Source organism: Nerophis ophidion, linkage group LG27, assembly GCF_033978795.1.
Source record: "Nerophis ophidion isolate RoL-2023_Sa linkage group LG27, RoL_Noph_v1.0, whole genome shotgun sequence".
Lineage (NCBI taxonomy): Eukaryota > Metazoa > Chordata > Actinopteri > Syngnathiformes > Syngnathidae > Nerophis > Nerophis ophidion.
Window position 1 is genome coordinate 35135418 of NC_084637.1, and position 27741 is coordinate 35163158.

Consider the following 27741-nt stretch of genomic DNA (forward strand, 5'->3'; position numbering starts at 1 on the left):
AAATAATATTTGCAATTGATGTTATTGTAAGCAGATTCAGCTAACAGACATGAGACAAAACTAGTCATTTCAAAAGGCAACTTTTTGGCTTTAAGAAACACAAAAACATAGAAAATAAATTGTGGTAATCAGTTACCATCTCAGGCCATTCAATCGATCACAACTGGACTGTTTGGTTTGTCTTAGAAGACGTTTCGCTGCTCATCCAAGTAGGCTTCATCAGTTTGTGCTCATATAATTAGATTTGTCAGCTCTAGTCTGGTCAGATCTAGTCTTGTCTAGCTCAGATCTAGTCTAGATCTGACCAATCTAAGTCTGAGCACGAACTGATGAAGCCTACTCAGATGAACAACCGAACGTCTTCTAAGACAAGCCAAACAGTCCAGTTGCGATGCATTGAATGCCCTAAGATGATGATGATGATGACTAACCCTAACCTAACCCTAACTAACTCTGGATGAATGAGAACCTTCTTAGACATAGTCAATTACCGTTTCATTTTTTCAAAATAATGGAGTCACTTAATGTTAAGGCAAAACTATGGAATCTCCCTGAACATTTTACTTCCCAAAACTAACACGAGCATCATATTAAATCTGTTCATTAGTCTGCAGTTAAAAAGGAGTGCTCACCAGGTTGCACCAGGTGGATTGTCAAATGAAACAAAGGAGAGGATTATCAAACCTGTTTAAGAAGGGAATTCATCACGCAATGTTGCAAAAGAAAAAAAGTGTCAAGACAGAAAACTTCAAGCAGTTTGTCTTGAAAATAAAAAATGCACAGCAAAACAAATTCCGGGCAAATGGGCAGAAACTGAGGTCAGCGTCTGAAAACAGAAATGTAAGAAACAGACTAAAGGAAATGGGATTTAAATACAGAAATGCTAAACTAAAGCCACCATTAAAAATAGGTTTCATTGTGCTAAGGAAAGTCTATCGTGGACAATGCATGTCTGAAAGAAAATCATATTCAGCAAATGAACATTGGGCAAGATGATGATGCTGGAACTTTTGTAAAATGTTTATTTTTTTAACTTTATTACAGTCCTCTAGGCATGAAGTAACACTCGTCTAGTCACCTTTATAGTCTTACCCAATATAGTAGGCATGATAGAATAAGACATTTACTATAATATAGCCTCACACACACACTCGATATACACACACATACAGCTAAACATAGCCACTAACCTGTGAAAATACTGCAACTTGTTTTATGATAATCTGCTTTGCAATACAATACCTTAGATCTTTTATTTTAAGGAAATGTATCAACCAAAGTTTATTTGTGTAGCCCTCAATCAAAAATGCCTTTAAAGGGCTTCACAAACCGCAACAACATCTTTTGCTCTGATCCCAAATCCGGACAAAAGAACCCCTCAACCCAATGGAAACAGTGAGAAACCTTGGAAGGGACCGAATATGTGTGATCCCTTTGACCGCTGCAATGAATGCCGAGTGCATACGGTTAATAATGTGAAACTTAAATGAGAGATGCGCTCATTTGGCCTCTTTTATGCTTGGAAATCCGTAATCTAGGCAAAGAATATTTAAAAGTTGCCTAAATATGCATATTTTATGCTAATAATAGGTGGTAGTCAAGCGTGAAACAGCAAGGAACTGCAATAGAGTAAAGCTACAAAATTGAAGTGACAAGGGATGACTGTACTGCCTCTGATTGACACTGTTGTCGAAATAGCTCTGTTGTTAGCATTGTTTAGGCACACACTTGACAGCCGGTTAAATCCATTTTCATGTAGACTAGTAGATTTTAGTTTTAAATGGAGGAAGGAATAATGTGTGAACATAGTAAATCTAAAGACTGCTTCATTTGACTTGGTTTGACAGGAGTACATCCGCCGGCAGTTAGAGGAGGAGCAGAGACACTTGGAGATGCTACAGGAGCAGCTGTTGCGTGAACAGGCTATGTTGTTGGTCAGTTCCACAACTACACTACCTATAACATGATTGTCTATTTGCTTGTCTGTCACATCACATATTTGCAACTTACTCCAGGTTTGATTTGATCTAATCATGTTTGAGAGGTAGGGACAGTAGAGGTTTTGAGACAATTCAACCAATCCTTTGATAAAGAAATTAGACAAATGCTGGCGAGCACGTACTTTTCTTTGGAAAGATTGAGGACGCCACGTTGAATCCACACTCCTTCAATCCTGCCCCACTCTACGATAGGAGTTCAAGTGGCGCGAGCTAGAGGAGCAGCGCAAGGCTGAGCGGCTTCACAAGCGGCTGCAGGAGGAACAGGTTTACCTGCTGTCACTCCAGCGTGCATCCCAACAGCAGATTGACGACGAGTCCAAACTGCCCGCAGTCCGCGTCAAAACTCCTCCAACGACCACCCTGCCCCTTGACAGAGTCCTCCCCCAGCGACCCCAAGCTGTGGTTCTTGACAGTTTTGTTGCCACAGGCTCTTCTGAGATGTCTGGTGTGCCACAGGCGATGCACCCTGACTGCGTTAAAGCTCAGGCAGCTGTGTTGGAGCAAAGTGACCATGACGAGAACTCTGGTAGTCCCAGCCCCCCTCATGAGTCCACCCCTTCCCTGGAAGAACATGCTGCATCCGATACACCAGTCATTCAACCTCCACAGCTTATCAGAGAGGTGAACCGCCTCGTTGGCTCTGAACATCCTCCTGCCTGCTTTTTCCATCTTCTTCTCCTCGCTTGTCTTTGCTGCACCCCTGTGACAACATGGACAGGTGGTGCCAGCAACACCATCGCCACCATTTCTCTTTCTGAAGACCAAACTTGATGAAGACTTAATGCTGCACTGCCAATGCAAAGTCGGTCCACTGCATGTAACGGACGAGGCCCGAACTAACAAGCAGAACATGCCAGCAGTGACAGGTCATTAACAATGGTCTTTACTCCCTTTTCATGGTTTAAAGATGTTGACACGATGGCACCTGTATGTCACCTGTGTGTGTCTGTGCAGCTTCAAGCATGACTCATCACCTTAGCCACTCTTATTTGCAGGCAGCAAAAGAAGGAGAGCTCAGAGTGTGATGATGGTAGACATTTTGAGCTTGATACCCACACTCACCTCATTGTTTGTCCCTTGTGGTTTCCTCACCCCAGGCTGACGAGCGGTACCGTAAGAACATACAGGGCTCCCCTCAGACCGCCCCTCCTCCCAAGCAGCCCCCTCTGCCTCCCCGCTCAGTTGAACCCTTCTCCAACGGTAGCTCATCTGAGGTCTCCGCCATGCACCGGCCCATGGAGCCTCAGGTAACCCCCCCTCATAATCTCTACCTTTTCTCCTTCCTCGCTCATGCGTTCAACAGCAACATGGATATTAGGGCTGCGAATCTTTGGGTGTCCCACAATTCCTTTCAATATCAATTCTTGGGGTCACAATCGATTTTTTTTTTCAATTCAACACGATTCTCGATTCCAAAACGATTTTTTCCCCTGATTCAAAAGTATTCTGTGTTATTCATTCAATACATAGATTTCAGCAGGATCTACCCCAGTCTGCTGACATGCTAGCAGAGTAGTAGATTTTTGTAAAAAACTTTTATAATTGTAAAGGACAATGTTTTATCAAATGATTGCAATAATTTTAATTTATTTTAATTATTAAATGAACCAAAAATATGACTTATTTTATCTTTGTGAAAACATTGGACACAGTGTGTTGTCCAGCTTATGAGATGCCATGCAAGTGTAAGCCACTGTGACACTATTGTTCTTTTTGATTATTTTTATAAATGTCTAATGATAATGTCAATGAGGGATTTTTAATCACTGCTATGCTGAAATTATAACTAATATTGTTACTGTTGTTGATAATATTCATTTTTGTTTCACTACTTTTGGTTTGTTCTGTGTGGTGTTTGTGTCTCCTCTCAATTGTTCTGTTTATTGCAGTTCTGAGTGTTGCTGGCTCAGGTTTGGTTTTGGAATTGGATTGCATTGTTATGGTATTGCTGTGTATTTTGTTGGATTGATAAAAATGAAAAAAAATAGATTTTTTTAAATGGGAATCGATTCTGAATCGTACAACGTGAGAATCGCGATTCAAATTCGAATCGATTTTTTCCCACACCCCTAATGGATATCCTCCTTGTCTGATCAATATCACGGTGATGTGGCTTCATTTGTTTACGACTTAGTACAATGAAGTAAAACCATGTTACACAAAACATGTTACAACCTGCATGTTTAAAATGGTCATCAATGGTTTTCATCAATGTGTATTCCAAACTTTATTGCTAACATGAACGCGAGTCCAGCCGTTAAACCGCCGTAAACCTTTGTTTGTTGTTGTCCCCTGTATGCATGTTTGTAACCCACACATCTTCCCTCATGTCTCACTGTGTTCACCCCCTCCCCCGCCCCATTCTTTCAAGGTCCAGTGGTCTCACCTTGCCGCTCTTAAGAGTAGCAACAGTGCCGCCCCTTCTCCGCCTCCTCCGCCCATGGTCGCTCGCTCGCAGTCCTTCAGTGAGCCCGGTGGTGTTACTGCTAACTTTGCACAGCTCCACATGCGCTCCCAGGAGCCCCACCATCACCACCCATCGCCTGCCCGTACTGACTCCCAGCCCCAACCTCCCCTACACCAGCCTCAGGCCCCACCTAGTGACGAAGTGCCACCCAAGGTAAGGGGGGCTCCTTCTCCTCCCCTGGTGTTTTCCCCTTGCTTTCCTCATTCTTTTGTTGTCATGTCTTGTCACTTCACTCACCATGCTGCTCCGTCACAAGATGTGTGTCTGAATTTGGCAACAACTCTACACTACATGTAAAACGTGCCTACTAAAGTGTCTGAATTGAATGTTTGCTTGTGTATCAGTGGGGGACAGTTTGACTCCAGTTAAGCAAGCATTGTGTATGTCTTGTCTAGGTACCCGTGAGAACAACGTCTCGATCTCCTGTACTGTCGCGCCGAGAGTCTCCGCTACCATCCCAGCCGAGCGGGCAGAGGAATGTATCTGGGTAAGTACCGTATTTTTCAGACTATAAGTTGCAGTTTTTTTCATAGTTTGGTGCGACTTGTACTCAGGAGCAAATTGTGTGGGAATTTGTTAAAACATTACCGTAAAATATCAAATAGTATTATTTAGCTCATTCACATAAGATTTCATGGGATTTATGGATTAGGAGTGAGAGATAGTTTGGTAAAGGTATAGCATGTTCTATATGTTATAGTTATTTGAATGACTCTTACCATAATATGTTAGGTTAACATAGCAGTTGCTTATTTATGCCTCATATAACCTACACTTATTCAGCCTGTTGTTCACTATTCTTTATGTATTTTAAATTGCCTTTCAAATGTCTTTTTTTGCTGTTGGGTTTTATCAAATAAATTTCCCCCCAAAATGCGACTTATACTCCAGTGCGACTTATATATGGGTTTTCCCTACTTTATTATGCATTTTCGGCGGGTGCGACTTATACTCCGGAAATCACGGTAATTTAGAGTTTATTTGGTTAGGGTTAGGGTCAGGGTTAGAAGGTTAGGGTTAAAATAAGGCCATGCCGAATAAGGCATTCATAACTACTTAATAATGACTAGTTAAGAGCCAATATGTTACTAATTTGCATGTTAATAAGCAACTAATTGGTGGTGACTATAGGGCTGGGCGATATGGCCTTTTTTTAATATTGCAATATTTTCAGGCCATATCACGATATACGATATATATCTCGGCAGGTGCGACTTGTACTCCGGAGCATTTTATACTCCGAAAAAAACGGTAGTCAGCCATTAGAGTAAATTGTGATACATTCAAATTGGAGATATCCGATAGTGGCTTTTCTACCGATATCATCCAGCTTTTCATTTTTATTACGGCTATCAATCGACACGATATATGCAACAACTTTATCCTATTCTGGTGTAATGAATGAACACATTATGCTTCTTTTACTCTGATACCACAAGATGCATTAAACAAATAGATACTGTGCGAAATAAGACAAATACTGCAATGTAACGTATAGAAAAAGTGCCATGTCGTCCTCCCGTGTGTTGCATCTAATTGGTTCTGGGCCCGACTGATTCTTATTTATAAATCCAATTTTTCATAGTTAAAGCATAAAAAACATGTTTACAGCCTTGTAACACAGTTTTTACCATCATTAGAGCCCTCTGGACATGAAAACATCCATATAGTCAGCGTATCACTCAACCAATCTAATACTTCTACTCACTGGCTACGCGCACACAGTTAATCCTAACCAAAACAAAAATGCTTCATATAAACACGCCATTTGGAATTTTCTGACCCAAACACACTTTCAGATCAGAATGTCATTCCGATCGTGACACGTGGTTTATGCCGATAGTCATTTGGATTGTATCACGTATAAACACTTCTTCGTATCTAAATGATCCTTACTGCGCATGTCTTTGATCTCAGATTTACTTAAGTCGTGGATGGGGGACTAAATTTAGTAGTCTTAAAATTAAACCATTGTCTTGCACTTGTCTCCCCCTCTGTTGTATACTGTTGAGATTGTTGCTCTAAAACCGAGACTAGCAAAAACTAAAGTATGGTCTGAAAAAAGGGATACAGTTGTTGTCTCAACAAGCCGTTTCATTCAGGACCTTATGGTTGCTCCAAGGGATAACTGCTAGGCTCAGGCACATACACAATGTCGTAACATAAAGAGGGCGTCGCAAGCACCGTGGGCACAGACAAACTCCATGTCAAAAAGAGAGGAAAAACAAAAGTAGCGAAGAGAAGATTAAATTAGTCATGTGAGGACGTCGGACAAACAGAAATGCACAGAGCCATGTTTGATTACAGCAGAAGTCATTGATGCTGCTGCTTCTACTTTCCTTTCCGGTATGTGCTGCGCATGTCAAAATAAAGTATTCCTACTTAAGGTGTGATGCAGGAAAATGCCTGTCATAATTGGATTTTTTTTTTGAGGGTCCATGTACTCAATAACATTCCAATCCAAATTATGATCAGATTAAATGAAGTTTGCCCATGGACACGTGGCTACTGATAGCCAGAGGATACTCCAAACGTCATTACTCTAGCCGGCGTTGACACTTTCAGCACAGCCACTACATGGAAAGACTTTGTCACATGCTGTGTAATTCTTCTCACTCGGGCTTCCAAGATAAAGCGCATCAACCCTTTTACTCTTTAATCAACATGACAAACAGGCATGTAAACAATGACGCCATCAGCATAGAAATGAAAGTTCCACTCGGAAACAAAAGTCCCCCTTTGTGGTCACCACAACATAAAAATGTGAAATAAGACAAATACTGTACTTTTAATACAAATAGGACATACATATGACTTAATTCAAACCTAAAATACGTCAAAGTTGCTTTAAAAACAAATAAAAAATAACAAAATTTGGAGCTTTAAGTGGCAAGGAATTAAAACTGTATTTATGTTGAACATTTTACAACATTAAAAAAATCACAACATATAGTCAAGTAAATATGATAAGTATACCTACTGCCATGATTACTGGTGTGCTGAAAGAAAATAGTATGAAAAAGTAACATATAAAAGAGGGGGGGAAAGTATACCGTGCTTGCAGCTTGAATTGAACCTATGATGAAAAGTAATAAAGCAACACTCAGAATACTCACACTCTAACCACCAGACTACAATACCTTCATCTGTTTAGAACAAATAAATCTGTGTTTTGGCAGGTAGATGTAAGGTAATCTAGCTGCCCACGTCCTGGCAAGTCATTTAACGTGATTGCATCGCGTTGTTTCCAACAAATAGGCGTTCATATGTGACACCCCCATGGAATAACCGCTCAGTATTGTAGTCAAGCAGACAAATTTGATTTGAAAATAGAACTAGACATGTGGGTAACAGTATTTTCATCAGCTACATTCGTTATGTCTGATGCAGAAGATAAGCTTTCACAGTTGTTTGATGAATTTGTTCCAACTGATTGATGTTACTATGCAACACACAATGCACACTCACTCTATAATCTGCCAAGCATTGTACACGGATAATGAACTGAGTGTGCATGTGTAATTGGGCGTGGCTGTAAGAGTCAATTGGAGTAAAAGGAAGAATTACCAGAAGGTATTCATGCTCTTCATCTTATTTAAGGGTCATCACACACCTCCCAAAAATCCAGAAAATACTTTATCTGATTAAATTACTACCAGCAGGAAAATATCAACAAAAATCATAAAAAAATATTTTGTGAAAATAATATAGATTTAATCACTCTACTATCAGTACTCATTGTTTCAACACTACGATATATCCATCAGTCCGCCCTTCCTATTTGTGTAGCCTTTCCAACATATGTTTCATTATCTTCTCGCTAGACTATTAACAATCTACTGATTTCTACCTGTTAATAGCTGATTACTTTACCCCCACCCCTTTGCCGCTAAACTCCCTGTGGTGCGATAAGGTACAGAGCAGCCGCATCCTCATCCTCCTACTTGCAAGAAATGTAGTTCATTTTCTACAATGGAAGCGATGATTATTAAGGTAGGGGAGTGGCCATCCTCCGTTAGTTGCTAGCCATCAAAAATAGATGAGTTATCAATTGGATGGGATCGGCGTTGAAAGGCGTCAATGGCTTATTTTTTCACAGAAAACGGCTGATACTGATCAGTTGCACATCGATCAGCTCATCCCTAAATATTACATTTTTATGCCAATATCGGCCGATAGTATCGTACATCCCTAATGTAAATGGTGTGAGGTACGTAACTGAACATGGTGCCCTTATTTGTTCTGGACAGCAACGTGGACCACCGCCCTCTGTGGGACCGTGTGGAGAAATTGCAGCCTCGGCCTGGCAGCGGCAGCTCCTCTGGTTCCTCCAACTCCAGCTCCCAGGCCAGTCCTGGGGACCGCTTCAGGCCACGCTGTGAGTCCCCTGCTAGCGTACTCACTTAGCTGAGCTTGATTGCTTTATCCTTTAAACCCAACACTTCCATGTAATCTTCTCTCTTTTCCTTTTGAAGCATCGTCCAAATCTGAAGGTTCACCCCTCCAACGCCCTGAGGGTGTTCCCAAAAAAAACGACGAAAAGAACTTGGCCAGGCCCACTAGACCTGCTGTAAGTCTTCTGTTTTGTAATTGGGCAGCAAAACTGTTGATAAAAAGGTTAACCCCCCCTCTTTTTTATCTCACCCACCTGACGTGTACCTTCACATTAATGGAATGTTTGGTATTTGTTGTGGGACCACTTAGGTTGACATGGTAAGAGCATTAAAAAAGACAGAATCAACTCGCCTCTGCTGTTCCTGCTCCATTTCCCCCAGTCACTGCATCCTGTAACGGTTAAAGTTAAAACCTTTTTGCTTTCTTGTAGGATTAATTCAGTAATTATTTACACCTGCGAATGTGCCATTGTGTGCCTGCACGATTCCTTCTTCACTTTGTTGCTGAAACCTCCACCACCGGACTTCAACGACGTGCATGCGTGCGCTCGCTGTCACCTAGCTCAGGTTTTTCACTGCTCCTCAGGACCTGACAGCCCTCGCCAAGGAGCTCCGTGCAGTGGACGACGTGCGACCTCCCCACAAAGTGACTGACTACTCTTCCTCAAGTGAGGACTCTGGCACCACCGATGAGGAAGACGATGAAGAAGTAGATCAGGAGGCGGGAGAGGAATCCACCTCGGGTGCTGAAGACTCTCGGTCAGTTGTGCTATACTGTTTGTCTGATTTTTTGTTTTTTCAACGTAGATTTAATTAAAATGGGTCTGATTGTATCCATCAGGTCCTCTCATGGTTTCCACAGGAGGCTGAGTAATGGAGAAAGTGGGTCCGCCAAAACAATGCTGGTTGAAGACTCTGAGAGCGAGCAGTCCACTACTCCCTCAAAGGATGGTACGCTGGTCATCAGACAGGTACGGAGAAGAGATGAGAGGATCTGTTTAAAACATTGTCAACACATAACTATGGCGTCAAAACAGTGTCAAAATCTTGCCCATATTTGGAGGGAAGAGTTCACCCAGATCATTTTCTTCTCAGGCTGTGTAAATAATGAGAGGTGACTAGAATGCAACTTAGTGCGTACAAACAATAGCAATACCACCGCTGGAGAGTTAACTAAGCTGTCTAAAGTCCGGAACAATCTCTAAAATGGATGCCCTCCTTGCATGCTATTTGTCCGCCTCGGCTGCCTCGTCTTGACACGGATCGAAACTGAAAGTTAACTTGACGTGTGTGTGCCGAGCACACTCTCCTTTTGTCACATTCCCAGCACCTTTTCGTCTGGAGTCTGAATGAGATACGTGCTTTGTCAACATCTTTTTGCTGTCACGCGGATTTTATGCTCGCAATGTATCTATCGTTCTCCACGTGTGTGATGTTCCACTCTTTTGGCACTTAGGGGCGGACATTGAGTAAAAGAAACCTGTGTTCTGCTAGGCCGATGTTAGGTAATCTAGCTGCCCAGGTCCTGGCAAGCAATTGAACGTGATTGTGATGCGTTGTTTCCAACAAATGAGCTTTCATATGTGACACCCCCAAGGAATAACCGCTCAGTATTGTAGTCAAGCAGACAAATGTGTTTTTTAAAAATAAAGCTAGACATGTGAGTAGCAGTATTTTCATCAGCTACATTCATTATGTCTGATGCTGAAGATAAGCTTTCATCATTGTTTTGTTCCAACTGTTTGATGTTACCATGCAACACACGATGCAACTCCACTCCTTTCTGGTTGGTCACTTTCAACACCCACTCGTCCTGGTCAGAGCCTATTTCAGGGAACTGTTGCTGACTAACTCACCCTTCTCAGGAAGAGAAGTCTTTTGAGTAAAAGTTTAGACAAAATCAACTATTATATCATTGCTTATGGAATAAAATGCTGAAAATAAAAAAAACTAAAATATAACATTTGATCATATTGTGAGGGCATCACACTCACGACTCTGACACTATGACATCATCTTTGACGAATGAGCTACCCTGTATCATATAAAGTAGGTCTATAAAATGCAACAGTCGTTAAAAGTTGTTGTTAAGGATCGCCATTTTTGACATGACATGTCGTAATGCCATCGCTTAATAGGTGGCAGTGTAAAACATGGATATTAAATGGCAAAATACAGTAATATTGGCTTATTTTATCAGACTCCTTTCTGAGGGGACACACCAGGCTCCCTCAAATTGGCTGTGATCAGAAAAGAGTAAGTGTTTAAAGTCAGCAAGAGTTGCTGTGCTGTGTATTAAATGCCTGCTTCTAAGTGCCAAAAAGGGTGGAAGGCTGCGCACGTGGATGAAGTGAAAGACACTTGTGTGCTCAGATTAAGTCTGCACACGCTAAGATTTTGGCACTGTTTGACGCCATATATAACTGTGACTTCCACCAGTAGATCTTGGTCTTTGTTTAGCGTTTTCAACCACCAATTCATCGCTATCCTCCATTTTTGTGTGAAGTATGCATACGTGTATCATCGTAGAGCCACTGAGAATATGTTGTTTGTTGGAAGAAGAGGATCCTAAACACACACGCCTGCACGCTCGCCCGTCGCTCCTTCCGCTGCTACTTGAGCCCAAAAGTGTGCCTGTTCTTGCTTGCAGAGCACCGCTGACATAAAGCGGTTGATCAGTCTCTCTTCCGGTCATCCCCAAACCCCAAGCCACAGCTTCCAAGAGAAAAATGGCTTTGTTGGCCGCATTCACCACCTGCCAGACCTTATCCAGCAGAGCCATCACTCCCCATCCTCTTCCACATCCATCCTTTCCTCCCCCTCCTCCTCTTCCTCCTCCTTCTCATCATCTCCTAGCCATGCCAGTCTGGCCATGTCCTCACAGAACCCCCTGGACAAGCTTGTTGCCATTGAGGTACGTGGCCCTTACTCTGCTGAGGCCAGCAACACAGGAATGGACTGCAGGCTGTTCAGGCTCGGATAGACAGGACGGGCAGCCAATCTGGGTCAAATAACAGTTGCATGCTTCTCTTTAAGTTGTCTGGGTCCATAGTCGTTTAACCTCAAAGGTGCGGTGAGACCGTTTCATAGTCAAACACACGGATGGACTTCTGATTTAGCTGGAACTATTCTGTTCCAGGGTCTGTCGCCATGTGTGTGACGGTACAGAAAATGTTAAAGGAAAATGTTTGAACTATTAGACAAGGGTAAAAAAAGGAGCACTTATAATGCAGCAGTCCTGACATGATGACTCATTAGTGGGAAGGTGAGGCTTGTGATGATGCAACTGCTCACACGAATACTCTTCCTCCTGTTCACATGACTTTTAGGTACATTTTACCTCAAGGTTCTGTATTTGATAACGCTGACAGAGTTAAAAAAACAAAAGAGCAACTCCGAGCCTGTATGAAAGCTAAAGTACCATCCTAGTTGTTGGCTGGAGCATCTCTGCATCTCCTGGCTTCGCTCTTCCTCTCCTCTGCCGCCTCGTGGCCAAGCTGACACCTCCTTCTAACATGGCGGTAGAACACTGTCATAGCAGGGAGGAAAACTTCCCTGGAACTTCCTGGAGTGAACTAACAAGTGTTTTTACTATTTCCTCCAATCAAATGCATCTTGGTGGTACATTTAGGATCCTCTTCTGCCTGCACCTGATCACAACACTTTACTGCAGCCAATAATATTTACTACCTTGGCTTCTTCCTTTCCATTTCCACTGTCCAAAATAATCTCATCTTCACTTCAGCTACGTGTTTTAATATGCTTGTGTGTCTAACAAAGAGCTTGGTTATTTTCTATAATGCTTGTTTGATTAACAAAGAATTTTCATTACAGCGTTACCTTTGTTTTCGTTTTAGTGTCTATTTCAAAAGGTGCGCAGACCAAATTGTACAAAAAACAAATCACTTTTTCCCATCGGAAATTATTCCAGACACTCAAAAATATGATTTTTTTTATAGAGAATAATAGTTTTACAACAGTATATATAATATAATTTTAGGGCTGCACATATAATCGACATTCTGGTTTTGGCTACTATAATACCTTTATTTTTTCTGTCTCCATCTTTGAATCAGAATTGTTGAGTCTTGCCTCCCTGGCCGGCTGGCCAATTAAAAGTGGGAACAGGAAACAGCAAGTTTGTCTGCGTTGCAGCTGATGCAGTCAGTGTGCTGATTACAAAAATGGCTGAAGGAACTTGTCCAGTGACTGCGGTACAACATCAACTTAGTCTGACGATGAAGCTAGGACAAGCGGCCTAACATTAAAACCAAATATGTCGGAAAAAAGAGTATCGCATGTTGTTTTAATGTTTGGCAACTTGAGAAGACGAACATGTTGAATGACAGTCTAAAAGTAACGCCACCTCTTTCATCATCTTTGCAATTTTATGCATTTAAATTAATAGTCTAAAAATCTCAAATCAAATCACTATTGCAATTTTTGGCAGAAGTTAGTTTTTTAACCTTAAATTGTGTGCAGTCCTTTTTTATATGTATTACACATATATGTATACATGTATATATATGTGTGTGTGTGTGTGTGTGTATATAAATATATATATGTGTGTACATTTAACAGAATTTTGGCCTTCTTTAATTCAACAGTTGTTCATCGTTGTTCTGTGTGCGTTTTAGGAACAAATAAACCACAAGCATGATTAGTGAAGTGAATTATATTTATATAGCGCTTTTCTCTAGTGACTCAAAGCACTTTACATAGTGAAACCCAATATCTAAGTTACATTTTTTTTAATTTAAAGCAGTGTGGGTGGCACTGGGAGCAGGTGGGTAAAGTGTCTTGCCCAAGGACACAATGGCAGTGACTAGGATGGCAGAAGCGGGGATTGAACCTGCAACTAACAAGTTGCTGGCACGGCCACTCTACCAACCGAGCTATACCGCCCCAATATTAGAATAATCTGTAGCTGGACTCTGGCTATAATAGCCACCTCTAAAAGCAGCACTATATTTCCACACGGACTGAGTCACCAACACATGGAATTCTTTGTTTGGGCACCAGATTCAAACAGACTAGTGGCTTCCGCACAATAACCCTAAAATAACTGAGAGAATTCCAGTGGAAAAGCAAATGATACGAAAACAAAGGTAGCACGATACTTTGAGCTGTAACAGCGTGAGGACTCGGTGCTGAGTCTGTCATGTTGTTCCTGTGTCGGACAGAGCCAGTCGGAGAGTAATTCCATGTCCAAACACAAATCATCTTCCTCCTTCACTCCCTTCATCGACCCTCGCCTTCTCCAGATCTCCCCATCCAGCGGCAGCTCCCTCAACAACATGGGTGAGTCAAAAGTGGGCTAGTTTGCTGTGTCAAATGTGAGTCTTCAAAGTCTTCTGTCTGCGCACAGCTGGATTTGGGCAGGATGTACGTCTCGCAGACCCACTGAGGTCTGACCCGTCGCGCAAAGGCTCGGTGGTTAATGTCAACCCGGTCAACACACGTCCTCCCAGCGACACGCCAGAGATCCGGAAGTATAAGAAGCGCTTCAACTCTGAGATCCTGTGCGCTGCCCTTTGGGGTAGGTGTTTGTGCTGTGATGTCATTCCCTTTAGGCGAGTGTCTCTAAGCCGCCTTTGCGACCGCAGGTGTCAACCTGCTGGTCGGGACCGAGAGCGGCCTGATGCTGCTGGATCGCAGCGGTCAGGGGAAAGTGTATCCCCTCATCAACCGGCGCCGCATCCAGCAAATGGACGTCCTGGAGGGTCTCAATGTCCTGGTTACTATATCAGGTACAGGCGGCACTTCTCTTCCTGGACCACGTTACTGGTGAACGTGGCAAAGCGTTGTTGGCACAATGGATGGCTGACTTTGTTTTTTTTCCCTAGGCAAAAAGAACAAGCTGCGAGTTTATTATCTGTCATGGCTTCGTAACAAGATTCTGCATAATGACCCAGAGGTGGAGAAGAAACAGGGCTGGGTTAATGTGGGCGACCTGGAGGGATGCGTCCACTACAAAGTTGGTACGTGGGCAAAGCCCTCAAAGATGAGAGTTACTGACTCTTAAACTAACATGATGAATAATCGCAATTTCAATATCGATGAAAATGACCAATGTGTTGATTACTTTGGCCGTGATGGCGCTGCACCAATACTGTCTGCTGGGAATGGTCTCCTTCTCATTGTGTGCTTTTGTGTTCCAGTAAAATACGAGAGGATTAAATTCTTAGTGCTGGCTTTGAAGAACTCTGTGGAGGTTTACGCTTGGGCCCCCAAACCCTACCACAAGTTCATGGCCTTCAAGGTGAGCAAGGCTCCTCCAGTCAGATATTTGTCTCATGTCCGCTAACCACGTCATCCTCGCTCCTTTAAGTCATTTGGTGACCTGGTGCACAAGCCTCTGCTGGTGGACCTGACTGTGGAGGAGGGTCAGAGGTTAAAGGTCATCTATGGCTCCTGCTCAGGCTTCCATGCTGTGGATGTGGACTCAGGCGCCGTTTATGACATCTACCTGCCCACTCACGTAAGCGCCCTCACCCTCACCTTGTTGGCCGTTCCCTCCCTGAACGGTCCCTCCTTGGCCTTCAGATCCAGACCAGCATCCAGTGCCACGCCATCATCATCCTGCCCAACACCGATGGCATCGAGCTGCTTGTGTGCTACGAGGACGAGGGCGTCTACGTCAACACCTACGGGCGCATCACCAAGGACGTGGTGCTGCAGTGGGGGGAGATGCCCACTTCAGTGGGTGAGTGGCGCCGTCGGTGTGTGAGGTTCCGACTAAGTAGAGATGTGACCTTCAGAAACCATTCAAGGCTCTTCAACGGCTCTTTGCTGGGACTGGTGAGAACCGATCAGGAGTTGAGTCTTAGGTTTGAGAGTTGTTTTCATGTACAGATTGCTCACGCTGGCCCCCTGCTGAGGAATATTGACATCACCTAGTTTGCTTTCACACGTGCGCTCGCAGTTCATCCAAGGAAGGGGATTATTGTGTCCGTCCAGGATTTCTGGGGCTTTTTAAACTTAGACTTAGACAAACTTTATTGACCCACAAGGGAAATTGTTCCACACAGTAGCTCACTTACAAAGGATGGAAAGGATAATGCAGGTATAAAGTAGACTAAAAATGTACTGTAGTTGCTATATAAAATATAACTTATATGTAATATTTACTTGGCCCTGTGATGAAGTGGAGAATTTTTGTGCCAAAACCAAAAGCTGAACGGACAGCCAGTAAGATTATGCTTTATTCCTCTTTGTGGGTGTGACGCACCTGTTGTTGCGCAGGTGAGATGGGGGGTGCATGTAGCGAGCCTCGTCTGGAGGATAAATACACACGGTGTTTATTTAAATGTTGTTTGCTCAGGAAATGTTGATGCATATTCTTTACTTGGTCTGATAAATGTTGGAACAGTTGCTCAATTTCAAGTGTTTGCTGGATCATTGACTGCTAGTGAGGTCATAGGAAACTGCTAAATTAATACATTTATATTTTAAATATCTATATAAAATAAGTGGTTAATAGGTATGGTATTTATGTATTTGCATGTTGGGTTTTCTGCTGCATTAATTTATTGTGTTTTTGGGTTAAATGTATTTTCTATGTATCTTGGTGCATTTATGTTGACAATTTATTTCAAATCTTTTTTAACTTAAAGGTAAACTATTAGTCAATTTTCTTGCACTTGTTTAATGGTTAAGAGTTTGATAGCCTAATTATTTTAGTAAATTATGGGATTGGAATTGATTGATATTGTACAGCACGTTAATCTTGTGGTGTTTTGTCCTTGAAAGTTTTTCACCTCAAATTAAGACTGCTAAAAGCTACCTAAGACTCTAAAAGCTCATAAAAGCTACCCAGGTTAGCTAAAAAGGCAAAAGAAGCTGTTCCATTGTTTGAAGAAATTGTTGCAAACTAAAGGAAAATGAAAAGGGAAAAAAAATAATGACGGTCTGGTGTTTTGAGATCCAGTGTGATGTATTCAGCACTGATACATCCTTTCAAGTGTGGGGGAAGCACGGCTAAAAAAGCAGAAGACTTGACACACACCGTTGTGCCGTTTGAGTAATAAAAAGGTGATAGTTGGAGTTGTTGTTTCTACATCATTCACACAAAAAACTTCATTTTTGTTTGGACCAACGGTTGCAATTAAAATTGTGATTTAGAAATTAATCAAGTTTCTGGAGCACCTCTAATAGTTTGCATTTTTCCATTTAAAAAAAATATATATATTTTTGACAAGGAGGCCATAGAACAAACAATACAATCTATAATAATAGATGGATCTGAAGTTGTTAAAAATGTTGCAGACTTATTAGTGAGAAGATCCCTTCTGGGTCCTAAGAGAAAGTGTTTAGTTGATGTCAAGGCTGAGCTCCCTTCTAAGAGCCATCAGTCCTGTTGTCCGCGGCCCCAATGACCTGCCTCCCCGTCTGCAGCCTACATTAGGTCCAACCAGATCATGGGCTGGGGCGAGAAGGCCATAGAGATCCGCTCAGTGGAGACCGGCCACCTGGATGGCGTCTTTATGCACAAGAGAGCCCAGAGACTGAAGTTCCTGTGCGAGCGGAACGACAAGGTGAGCTCCTCCCACGGGACCTGACTTTGAACAGGAGAGTCTAACTTGTCCTGTCTCTGTCCTGCAGGTCTTCTTCGCCTCGGTGCGAGCGGGCGGAGCTAGTCAGGTGTACTTCATGACCCTGGGACGCACCTCCCTCATGAGCTGGTAGTTCCTGTGACGACGACGATGATGATGATGATGATGCTTGCTCTCTCCTGTTCGGACCAACATCCGTCGTAATGAATAGCCAGCGGTGGGCGGGGTGCTGCGTTCTGTGTGTGTGTGTGTGTGTGTGTGTGTGTGTGTGTGTGTGTGTGTGTGTGTGTGTGTGTGTGTGTGTGTGTGTGTGTGTGTGTGTGTGTGTGCGCGCGCGTGTGCACGAGCGTTTTATAGTCCACTATATATGAGCCAAGCCTGCCTCCTCCCCTCGACCTTACTGGGATGTGATCATGTTTGGTGAGCTCACGCAGCCTCGCATCTGCTGCGTGTGTGCGTGTGCCAGCTGGGCATGTGCACAGCTGCGTGTGTGCGTGTGCCAGCTGGGCATGTGCACAGCTGCGTGTGTGCGTGTGCCAGCTGGGCATGTGCACAGCTGCGTGTGTGCGTGTGCCAGCTGTGTGCGTGTGCCAGCTGGGCATGTGCACAGCTGCGTGTGTGCGTGTGCCAGCTGTGTGCGTGCATGCGTGGGCCAGCTGTGTGCGTGCATGCGTGTGCCAGCTGGGCATGTGCACAGCTGCGTGTGTGCGTGTGCCAGCTGTGTGCGTGCGTGCGTGGGCCAGCTGTGTGCGTGCATGCGTGTGCCAGCTGGGCATGTGCACAGCTGCGTGTGTGCGTGTGCCAGCTGTGTGCGTGCGTGCGTGTGCCAGCTGGGCATGTGCCAGCTGTGTGCGTGTGCCAGCTGGGCATGTGCACAGCTGCGTGCGTGCGTGTGCCAGCTGGGCATGTGCACAGCTGCGTGTGTGCGTGTGCCAGCTGGGCATGTGCACAGCTGAGGACCAACCACGCACACGCCACTCACCCTCTGCTTTCTTGCGGGGTTTTTTCTGGTTTTTTTTTTTGAAAAACCCTGGTTTGCCTTGTTTAAGGTGTTCTGGTGGACCGCGGTGATCACGACAGGGTAAGATTATCAGCTCCACCACCTTCCAAGCATGGTCCACAACCTTCTCATACACTGTACATGTTCTGTGTGACGGCTGCACGGGAAGATTTGTCTCCTTTTCACTCTTTTCCTGGGGCGTCCTTCACAACTGTGAATTAGATTTGCAGAGTCAGCAGGTGACCAGGAAGGAAGTTGAGTGCATGAGACCTGACAGGACAGTCTGTAGCGTCTAAGTTCAGGTTGCCTTATTAATAAAAGGTTTGACCGAGCCTAAAAGTTGAAGGAAGGCTTTAGTCGAATACAACTATGGACCTTATATTGACCGAGTTGCGCCTCGGTCTGTTTCCTCTTAATATTCCCCGTGGAAATGGACAATGGCGCTGTGGTCCGTCGCTGGAAGCATGCGGCGGTGGACAACATCCCTGCTCCCACAACTTCCCCTGCTCGGCAGCACGGGCGGTGCCTTCACTGACCTTACAGAGAGAAAGAGAAAGAAGTGTTCCAAAACCACTCCAGATGATGACAAAACAAGTGGCATATTTTTAACCCGGACTTAGTTTTTAGTCTCGACCACGTTTCCCGTCTAACTAAGTGACTGCTGTGGTTTTTAAATAGTCATGCACACGTTAAGTTGAAAATGTTTACACAAAGTCATTGTTTTGTCAACCAATGTGCATCAATATGAATATTTATGGATCATTTGAGGGCAGTTTTTTCTGTTTTTTGTATTTTGTATTCCCTTTTTGTACGTTGATTTAGACAGCTGTGTACAGGAATAAACGGACTTTTGCTCCCATGTGATATTACTGACACCAATCCAGACTTCACTGGTTCTGCAGCATTATGCTCAGTGTTTTCTTTTACTTCCACCTACCTGTTTCTTTTCTCACCTCTAAGTATGTCCTCTGTGTACGTTAGCAATTACTGTATTTTCCTCAAGGTCTTTTTTTTTCCATGGAATAAAATCTGAAATAATTTACAATTTGGTGTTATTCTGTGCCGCATGAGGACAAAGTTATCTTAAATCAATTCAAATGTGCAATGGTAATATTTGGTTATTATAGAGTTTCCTCGAATTCAAAGGGTGGGCGATACTGGCAGTTGATATCAGACTGTTACTTTTTGCTAAAATGTTGTCACTGGTACAAAATATCCCCAAACCCAGCAAAAAAGAGTAAATGTTTAAATAGTCCTAACGTTTAGGATTTGTGAAACTGCATTAATGATCAGCCCTTTTGGGGCATGTAGACCCGGATTAGTACAGGTGAAGATAATTATGCCAGCATAATAAAAGCACAGTTTGGATCAATGCACTGATCTACACGCCTGAAAAAAAGTATTTATTGTATTTCAACAACAGTGTAATATTTCACAAGTCACAAATTGTGTACATATAAATCTTCAGGGTCTGTGGAACATTCCAGTCCAGATTTGAAAACTTCAAATAGTGTTTTTTTTATGTGGAATACAATCTGAAAAAAAGAGGTAAATGTCTATCACATTTTCACAAAGACAAAGGTTCTACAAATCAGTGTTTTTATGAATCAAAGTGTGTGGGATAATGTAGTCCAGGTTTGGGAGGTCTAGCTTTTTAACCCAGACCTGTACTAATCTGTAGAGGTGTGCGGATTATTTATGCTCTAATATTGATTCTCAAATCAAAATATCAATACTTTAGTTAAGGGGTGTCCAAACTTTTTCCACCAAGGCTTGCATACTGAAAAGTCAAAAGTATCTGAAAGCCATGTTGGATATTGTCAGCTTTGTGTTATTGGCTGATAAAGTTTGTCGCATAACATACTGATTTTTTTCCATTTTTTCCTACATTTGACTGTTTTTCCTCAATGTAAGAATAGAATACAAATAATAGGATCGTGTAAGTGCGTAACCAAGTGTGTCGAAAACTCTGCCTGTACAAAAATATGAATGTTCAGTCAAACATCTCAGTGTTTGTGGTTGTATTTTTTCAAATTAAATACTGGATTAGGATTCTTTACTAGCTAAATTTTGTAAACATTTTAACTTTTTTAATTTTATTTTGAAAGCTTCTAATATTTTAGTCTTAGTGTCTAAACTTATTCCACCAAGTGCCGCACACTGAAGAGTTAAGTATGGGGGACGTTTTAATATCTTTTTAAAAATATGCTAAAACATATTTAAAGACAACCACGTTGGTTATTACAATAAACAAAATTGAGCTTTTTGTCAGATTTAAATTGTTTGCCACTTTTCATACATTTTTACCGTTGTTTTTGGAAATGTTATTTGAAAGTAAACAACTTACAATTTAGCGGACATGTTTGGTATATTTGCTCTAGTATCGGTGTCGCCAACACAAGCCAGAATGTTACTTGGTATCGGATCGGGTAAAAAAAGAAATGGTATTGCACATCACTACCAATCTGGTTCTTCATGTCTAAAATGATTACATGTGTCTTTTTTACATTTTCACAAACAGATGAAACGTTTCACATATAAACTTTGTTATGATGACCATTTAAACTCTTTTATATTTGTGTTTTTTGTTGTCATTTTACACTAGTGGCAAAATTATTCAACGATGACTTCAGTCTGGTGTCGACTGTCAGTATCGCCCACTTAATTGTGAAAGTTAACAAGTTAAAGTAGCAATGATTGTCACACACACACACACACACACACACACACACACACACACGGTGTGGTGAAATGTATACCCTTTGCATTTGACCCAACCTCTTGTTTCACCCCCAAGGAAGGTGAGGGGAGCAGTGGGCAGCAGAAGGGCCGCGCCCAGGAATAATCTTTGGTGATTTAAGCCCCAATTCCAACCCTTGATGCTGAACAAGCCCTGATGGGATTCTTAAAACCAGAGTAAAATTACAAGTAGTAAGTATTTTCCTGTTGCACTGTTGAATTGAAACAAGACCAAAAACATTAAAATGCTCCCCCAAAAACAATACAAAAAGCAACAAGGTCAAGAAACAAAAAAAGGGTCTGCAAATGTATCTTCCGCTCCTAAGTGAGCCTAAGAGAAGTTAGACCATGAACTATTTGACACCAAAACTTCTGCTCGTCCCCATCTTCTTTTTCTAGTGCTGTCATAACTTTATTCCACACACGAGGGCGCTGTTGCTCACGGCAAGCCCTTAATGCACTCCCTGTGGCCACTAGAGAGTATGATTACAAAAACATGTATGTAAGTAATCTTCTATTTCAAAGACACTGTTACATGATAGTTTAGTTTTTAAATTGTTTACTTGTATTATTTAATTAGTCAAATAGCGAATAACAAGAGCCTGTCATGGGTTGTGTTACCTAATCTGAACCAGCAGAGGGCGATATACATGCTTAAAGCAGTAGTTCTCAAGGTTTTTTCAGTGATGTACCCCCTGTCAACATGTTTTTAATTCAAGTACCCCCTAATCAGAGCAAAGCATTTTGGGTTGAAAAAAGAGATAAAGAAGTAAAATACAGCACTATGTCATCACTTTCTGATTTATTAAATTGTATAACAGTGCAAAATATTGCTCATTTGTAGTGGTCTTTCTTCAACTATTTGGAAAAATTAAATAAAAATGACTAAAAACTTGTTGAAAAATAAACAAGTGATTCAATTATAAATGCAGATTTCTCCACATAGAAGTAATCATCAACTTAAAGTGCCCTCTTTGGGGATTGTAATAGAGATCCATCTGGATTCATCAACTTACTTCTAAACATTTCTTCACAAAAAATGTAATCTTTAACATCAATATTTATGGAACATGTCCACAAAAAATCTAGCTGTCAACACTGAATATTGCATTGTTGCATTTCTTTTTACAGTTTATGAACTAACTTTCATATTTTGTTGAAGTATTATTCAATAAATATATTTACAAAGGATTTTTGAATTGTTGCTATTTTTAGAATATTTAAAAAAAATCTCACGTACCCCTCGGCATACCTTCAAGTACCCCCTTTTGAGAACCACTGCCTTAAAGGAAGCATTAAACCAAAGTAGAATAAAAGTAGTTTAATGCACTTCCTGTGGCTACTAAATAGTGTGATTTAAAAAAAAAAGGTATTTAAGTAATGTACTATTTAAAATACACAGTGTTACGTGATAGTTTAGTTTTTAAATTGCTTGGATCCATCCATCCATCCATTTTCTACAGCTTGTCCCTTTTGGGGTCGCGGGGAGTGCTGGAGCCTATCTCAGCTGCATTAGGGCGGAAGGCGGTATACACCCTGGACAAGTCGCTACTCATCACAGGGCCAAGACAGATAGACGGACAACATTCACACACTGGGGAACATTTAGTGTCTCCAATCAACCCAACAAGAATCTGTCATGGGTTGTGTTACCTAATCTGAACCAGCAGAGGGCGGTATACATGCTTAAAGGAAGTATTAAACCAAAGTAGAATGAAAGTATTTTAATGCACTTCCTGTGGCTACTAAAGAGAAATATTTAAAAATAAAAAAAGGTATTTAACTAATGTATTATTTAAAAGACAGTGTTACATAATATGTTAAGTTTAAATTGTTTACTTGTATTAATGTATTAGTTAAATAGCGGATAACAAGAGTCTGTTATGGTTTGTGTTACCTCATCCGAAACAGCAGAGGGCGGTATACATTCTTAAAGGAAGTATTAAAACAAAGTAGAATAAAAGTAGTTTCCGCTTTTGGGGAAAATAAAATTCCACACAGTATAACAACCGGACGTCTAAAATCAACTAAACGACACTCGCCTCCATTTAATGAAGTATGCCATACGAACAAAGTATTGTTAGGCCGGTGTTGCTCAGTATAGTAGTAACACCGTCGTAGAACTGGCAGCGCAAAGTAGTCTCTTGGCTTTTATTTTGAAATTCCCCCGGAAAGTGAGTGGAGTTGTCAGCACATAGAGCTTGACTGACTCAGGCGGGGTCGCGCACGCAGACATCCGGATGTTGTGCGTCACCACGATGACGTGACGGAGACTTATGTCGGCCTGTGACGGAGGCAGGACACTCCTAAAGCCCCCCGGCGGCGGCGGACACTCTCCGGGTAAGTTTGTGTCTTTAGCCGAGCGTGTAAAGAGGGTGTGAGGGTGTCTGCTGGAGAAGCTGCAGGAGGTCGTGACGGGCACCTGCGCGCTGCCAACACAACACAAGCCCTACGTCACTGCACGCTGCCAACACAACACAAGCCCCACGTCACTGGGCGCTGCCAACACAACACAAGCACCACGTCACTGCACGCTGCCAACACAACACAAGCCCTACCTCACTGCACGCTGCCAACACAACACAAGCCCCACCTCACTGCACGCTGCCAACACAACACAAGCCCTACGTCACTGCACGCTGCCAACACAACACAAGCCCCACGTCACTGCGCGCTGCCAACACAACACAAGCCCCACGTCACTGCACGCTGCCACCACAAGCCCTACATCACTGCACGCTGCCACCACAAGCCCCACGTCACTGCACGCTGCCAACACAACACAAGCCCTACGTCATGTCCTCCCCAAGAGGCAGATGCTGCTTTTCCTGTGTTTGTCTTTCCTGTCTGTGGAAAACACGTCTTAAAAGCCTCACTTTGTTTTATTTGAGGGTCGGCGTGTCTTTTGTTTGTTGTCACTCATGTTGTTGATTGTAATTACTTTGCTGATTCTGCAAGGAAGGCTGCTTGCTGCCAACACTCATCTTTATTGATTGATTGATTGATTGATACTTTTATTAGTAGATTGCACAGTACAGTACATATTCCCTACAATTGACCACTAAATGGTAACACCCCAATAAGTTTTTCAGCTTCTTTAAGTCGGGGTCCACCTTCATCAATTCTGCTCCTGCACACTTTCATCTTCAACATGACGTGCATTAAGACCCCCCCCCCCTCCCCCCCCCTTAATGATAGAGTGATTAGGTCGAAATTGTACTTTTTGTAAGTCATTTTTTGTTGTTTTTGTGCATGTTTACAAACTTAGAGAAAAAACTACCTGGATGCAGAAAGACTTTGAGGGCAAAGGTCAGAAGATTTAAATAATTAGTAGACAGTAGTTTGTGCTTTTGTTTAGTTGTTGTGTACTTTTGACTTTGTTTTGCCCAAACAACTGTCTATAATAAAAGAGAATAGGGAAGTAGTTTCAATATTGTGTTGACATTGTTAAACAGTCAATAGCACTCACAATAAATAGAAACATTTACAATGAAGACATTAGGTTAGTATCGGTCGATCTCACTCACGGATGATCGGTATCAGAATCAGCATCGTCACACCTAGATTGAGACATTCCCAATTCTAACTATTTGCTTCTGAATGGGTTCCTTCAGCAACACACACACACACACACACACACACACACACACACACACACACACACACACACACACCTGTCGCTGGGAGCAGATGGCGTGCGGCGGGTCAACTGATGCTCGGAGCGTGCTTGTGATCCCGATCAGCTGTCAGGTCTGCTGATCACCTCAACAGCTGCTTGACCTCTCACCATCAATACTTGACCTCTCTGTGTCAGAGCTTTTGATGTCATGCAGGATATTCCTTCATTAATCTCCCCGTTAAGTCATACCGATGACATCATTTTGGCAACAATAGAGCTTTTAATACTAACCAAATTTAACAACAATCGAACAAAGGTGTTCTTACTCGCGGCTAACGTCCCTCCCCAGTGCAACTTTTACATCACTAATCCTCATCTGTATCAGTGACCAAAAAATAAGTTTCTTACAGCTTTCACAATGACCGGAAGATTCAAGAATATGGACTAGCTAAACATGCTACACGACACACTATCAGATATAGAAATAATACCAAATATTCCATATTTCCTTGAATTGCCACCGGGGCGCTAATTAATTTAAAACCTCTTCTCACTCCGGCGCTTACCAAAGGCATGCGGTAAATTTAGGCCTGCGCTTATAAATTTGAGTGTGATGTAAGAATACCATCATGAAAAGCACATTTAATTAAAAAAACGTAATTATGGTCTTACCTTTACTTATAAATGAAGTCCATGCGCAGCTCCTTCTGATCAAAAGCATCGATAACTTGTTTATAGAAGTCTTCCTTATCTGTTTTTCAGTTTTAAAAGTCTCTGTCTCGATGGAGATCTTCCTTTATTACCTCCTTCTTCGATTGAGAGTCCGGTTTAGAAAATTGTTTTATTTTAGATATGTAATCATGTTAAAAGTGCAAGCGAGAGGAAAAAATAAACACACATTGCTCACTCTTGCTGCTTGTTGTCACTTCTTCTGCAGCCGAGTAGTCGCAAGAAGGATCACTAGCGCCCTCTACCACCAGGAGGCGGGAGTCATTTAATGACTCATATTTGACACATGCAGCTACGGTATATTAATAAAACATAGCTGCTTACTGTTCTTTTTAGCATATTCAATAGCTTGGACCTTAAATCCTACTGAATAGCTCTTAATCTTCTTCTCTTTATGCGATTTCAAATGATTGAAATCAGCCTCCTCCATTTTGAAAATGATTACAGGTGAAGTGTCACTCTTGAGCTGAGCCGGAAGGCAAAGCTCTCAATTTACCGGTCGATCTACGTTCCCGTTCTCACCTATGGTCATGAGCTTTGGGTCATGAGCAAAAGGATAAGATCACGGGTACAAGCGGCCCAAATAAGTTTCCTCCGCTGGGTGGTGGGTCTCTCCCTTAGAGATAGGGTGAGAAGCTCTGCCATCCGGGAGGAACTCAAAGTAAAGCCGCTGCTCCTCCACATGGAGAGGAGCCAGATGAGGTGGTTCGGGCATCTGGTCAGGATGCCACCCGAACGCCTCTCTAGGGAGGTGTTTAGGGCACGTCCAACCGGTAGGAGGCCACGGGGAAGACCCAGGACACGTTGGGAAGACTATGTCTCCCGGCTGGCCTGGGAACGCCTCGGGATCCCTCGGGAAGAGCTAGACGAAGTGGCTGGGGAGAGGGAAGTCTGGGCTTCCCTGCTTAGGCTGCTGCCCCCGCGACCCGACCTCTGATAAGCGGAAGAAGATGGATGGGTGGATGGATGGATGGATGGATGGATGGATGGGTGGATGGGTGGATGGATGGATGGATGGATGGGTGGATGGGTGGATGGAGCTAATGTTTCAACTTCCATGGCTTTAAATGAAACTACAGGAGAAATGACCAATGCAATAGATAGTAAAAAATGTGCAGCAGAATATTGTTGGATGTAACTAAAGCATTTGACTCAATTCATCACAATATTTTAATACAAAAACTAGAAGGATATGGCATCAGAGGGTTGGTCTTAAACTGGATTAGAAGTTATTTAACCAACAGGAAACAATACGTGAAGCTAGGCGAACACACTTCTACAATGCTAATTATATCCTGTGGTGTACCTCAGGGATCAATACTAGGACCTAAATTATTCAATCTCTATATAAATAACATTTTTAAAGTTACAAAAGATTTATAGTTGGTATTATTTGCAGATGATACAACCGTGTTTTGTTCAGGAGAGAACACACAGAAGATATTACAAATAATAACAGAAGAAATGAACAAATGAAAAAGATGGTTTGACAAAAACAGACTCTTTGAATCTCAGTAAAAGTAAAATGATGCTACTTTGTAAATAGAAGAGAAAGTCAAACACAAATACAAATGTCTAGTAGGGCTGGGCGATATGGCCTTTTTTGAATATCTCCATATTTTTAGGTCATGTGACCATACACCATATATATGTGCATATTTGGCCTTAGCCTTGAATGAACACTTGATGCATATAATGACAGCAGTATGATGATTCTATGTGTCTACATTCAAACATTCTTCTTCATACTGCATTCATATATGCACATTTTAAACTTTCATGCAGAGAGGGAAATCACAACTAAAAGTGTATTTATGAAACAGTTATTAAGCAGTGGGACAAACATTCATGTCATTTCAAAACAGAAAGTGCAAGATTGTCAGACATTTTAAAACAAGCTATAAGTGCACTTTTGTGCATGATGTCACACAAGATATTTCAATAATTGTCAATTAGAAATGAGCTGCATAATAGGAAATCAAATAGTGTTTGTTCTTCGCTATGTGGTAGGTTCCTGCGGACGTTATCTCCTTCTGTTGTTGACTATTTGTTTTATACGGTGTTGATGTGGACAAAGTTGCTTGGGCATTTTGTGGCTGTGACACCGGCTGGTGATGTTGACATGCAGAGTTTCAAGCACTCTTCATCCTCTAGCAGGTGACTTTTCAAATGATGCTACATATTAGCTGTAATGCTACTTTTTGTAGGAACGCTTTTTCTGCATAAATGTTCAACATA

General features: G+C 42.2%; 2 protein-coding genes across 6 annotated transcripts in view; both read left to right on the forward strand.

The window, feature by feature from the left end:
* Window positions 1-19461, forward strand: part of LOC133544555 (mitogen-activated protein kinase kinase kinase kinase 4-like) — a 55925-nt gene extending 36464 nt beyond the window's left edge. The window contains exons 14-32 of one of the 4 annotated variants that reach the window (XM_061890032.1): window positions 1848-1934; window positions 2193-2621; window positions 3098-3247; window positions 4372-4620; window positions 4863-4954; window positions 8718-8845; window positions 8943-9037; window positions 9448-9620; window positions 9703-9832; window positions 11512-11775; window positions 14045-14162; window positions 14230-14400; window positions 14468-14611; window positions 14708-14842; window positions 15023-15123; window positions 15193-15342; window positions 15408-15567; window positions 17259-17398; window positions 17466-19461. In XM_061890032.1, coding sequence (XP_061746016.1) covers window positions 1848-1934; window positions 2193-2621; window positions 3098-3247; window positions 4372-4620; window positions 4863-4954; window positions 8718-8845; window positions 8943-9037; window positions 9448-9620; window positions 9703-9832; window positions 11512-11775; window positions 14045-14162; window positions 14230-14400; window positions 14468-14611; window positions 14708-14842; window positions 15023-15123; window positions 15193-15342; window positions 15408-15567; window positions 17259-17398; window positions 17466-17549 — 3000 coding nt within the window. In that variant the 3' untranslated portion in view covers window positions 17550-19461. The remainder of the gene's footprint in view (window positions 1-1847; window positions 1935-2192; window positions 2622-3097; window positions 3248-4371; window positions 4621-4862; window positions 4955-8717; window positions 8846-8942; window positions 9038-9447; window positions 9621-9702; window positions 9833-11511; window positions 11776-14044; window positions 14163-14229; window positions 14401-14467; window positions 14612-14707; window positions 14843-15022; window positions 15124-15192; window positions 15343-15407; window positions 15568-17258; window positions 17399-17465) is intronic. The other 3 variants (XM_061890028.1, XM_061890030.1, XM_061890031.1) reach the window with 3 other exon arrangements.
* A 3899-nt stretch (window positions 19462-23360) lies between these two features.
* LOC133544572 (probable ribonuclease ZC3H12C) overlaps window positions 23361-27741 on the forward strand; it is a 41641-nt gene continuing 37260 nt past the window's right edge. The window contains exon 1 of one of the 2 annotated variants that reach the window (XM_061890055.1): window positions 23361-23495. The gene's annotated coding sequence lies outside the window, so the exon portion shown is untranslated. The remainder of the gene's footprint in view (window positions 23496-27741) is intronic. The other variant, XM_061890054.1, reaches the window with a different exon arrangement.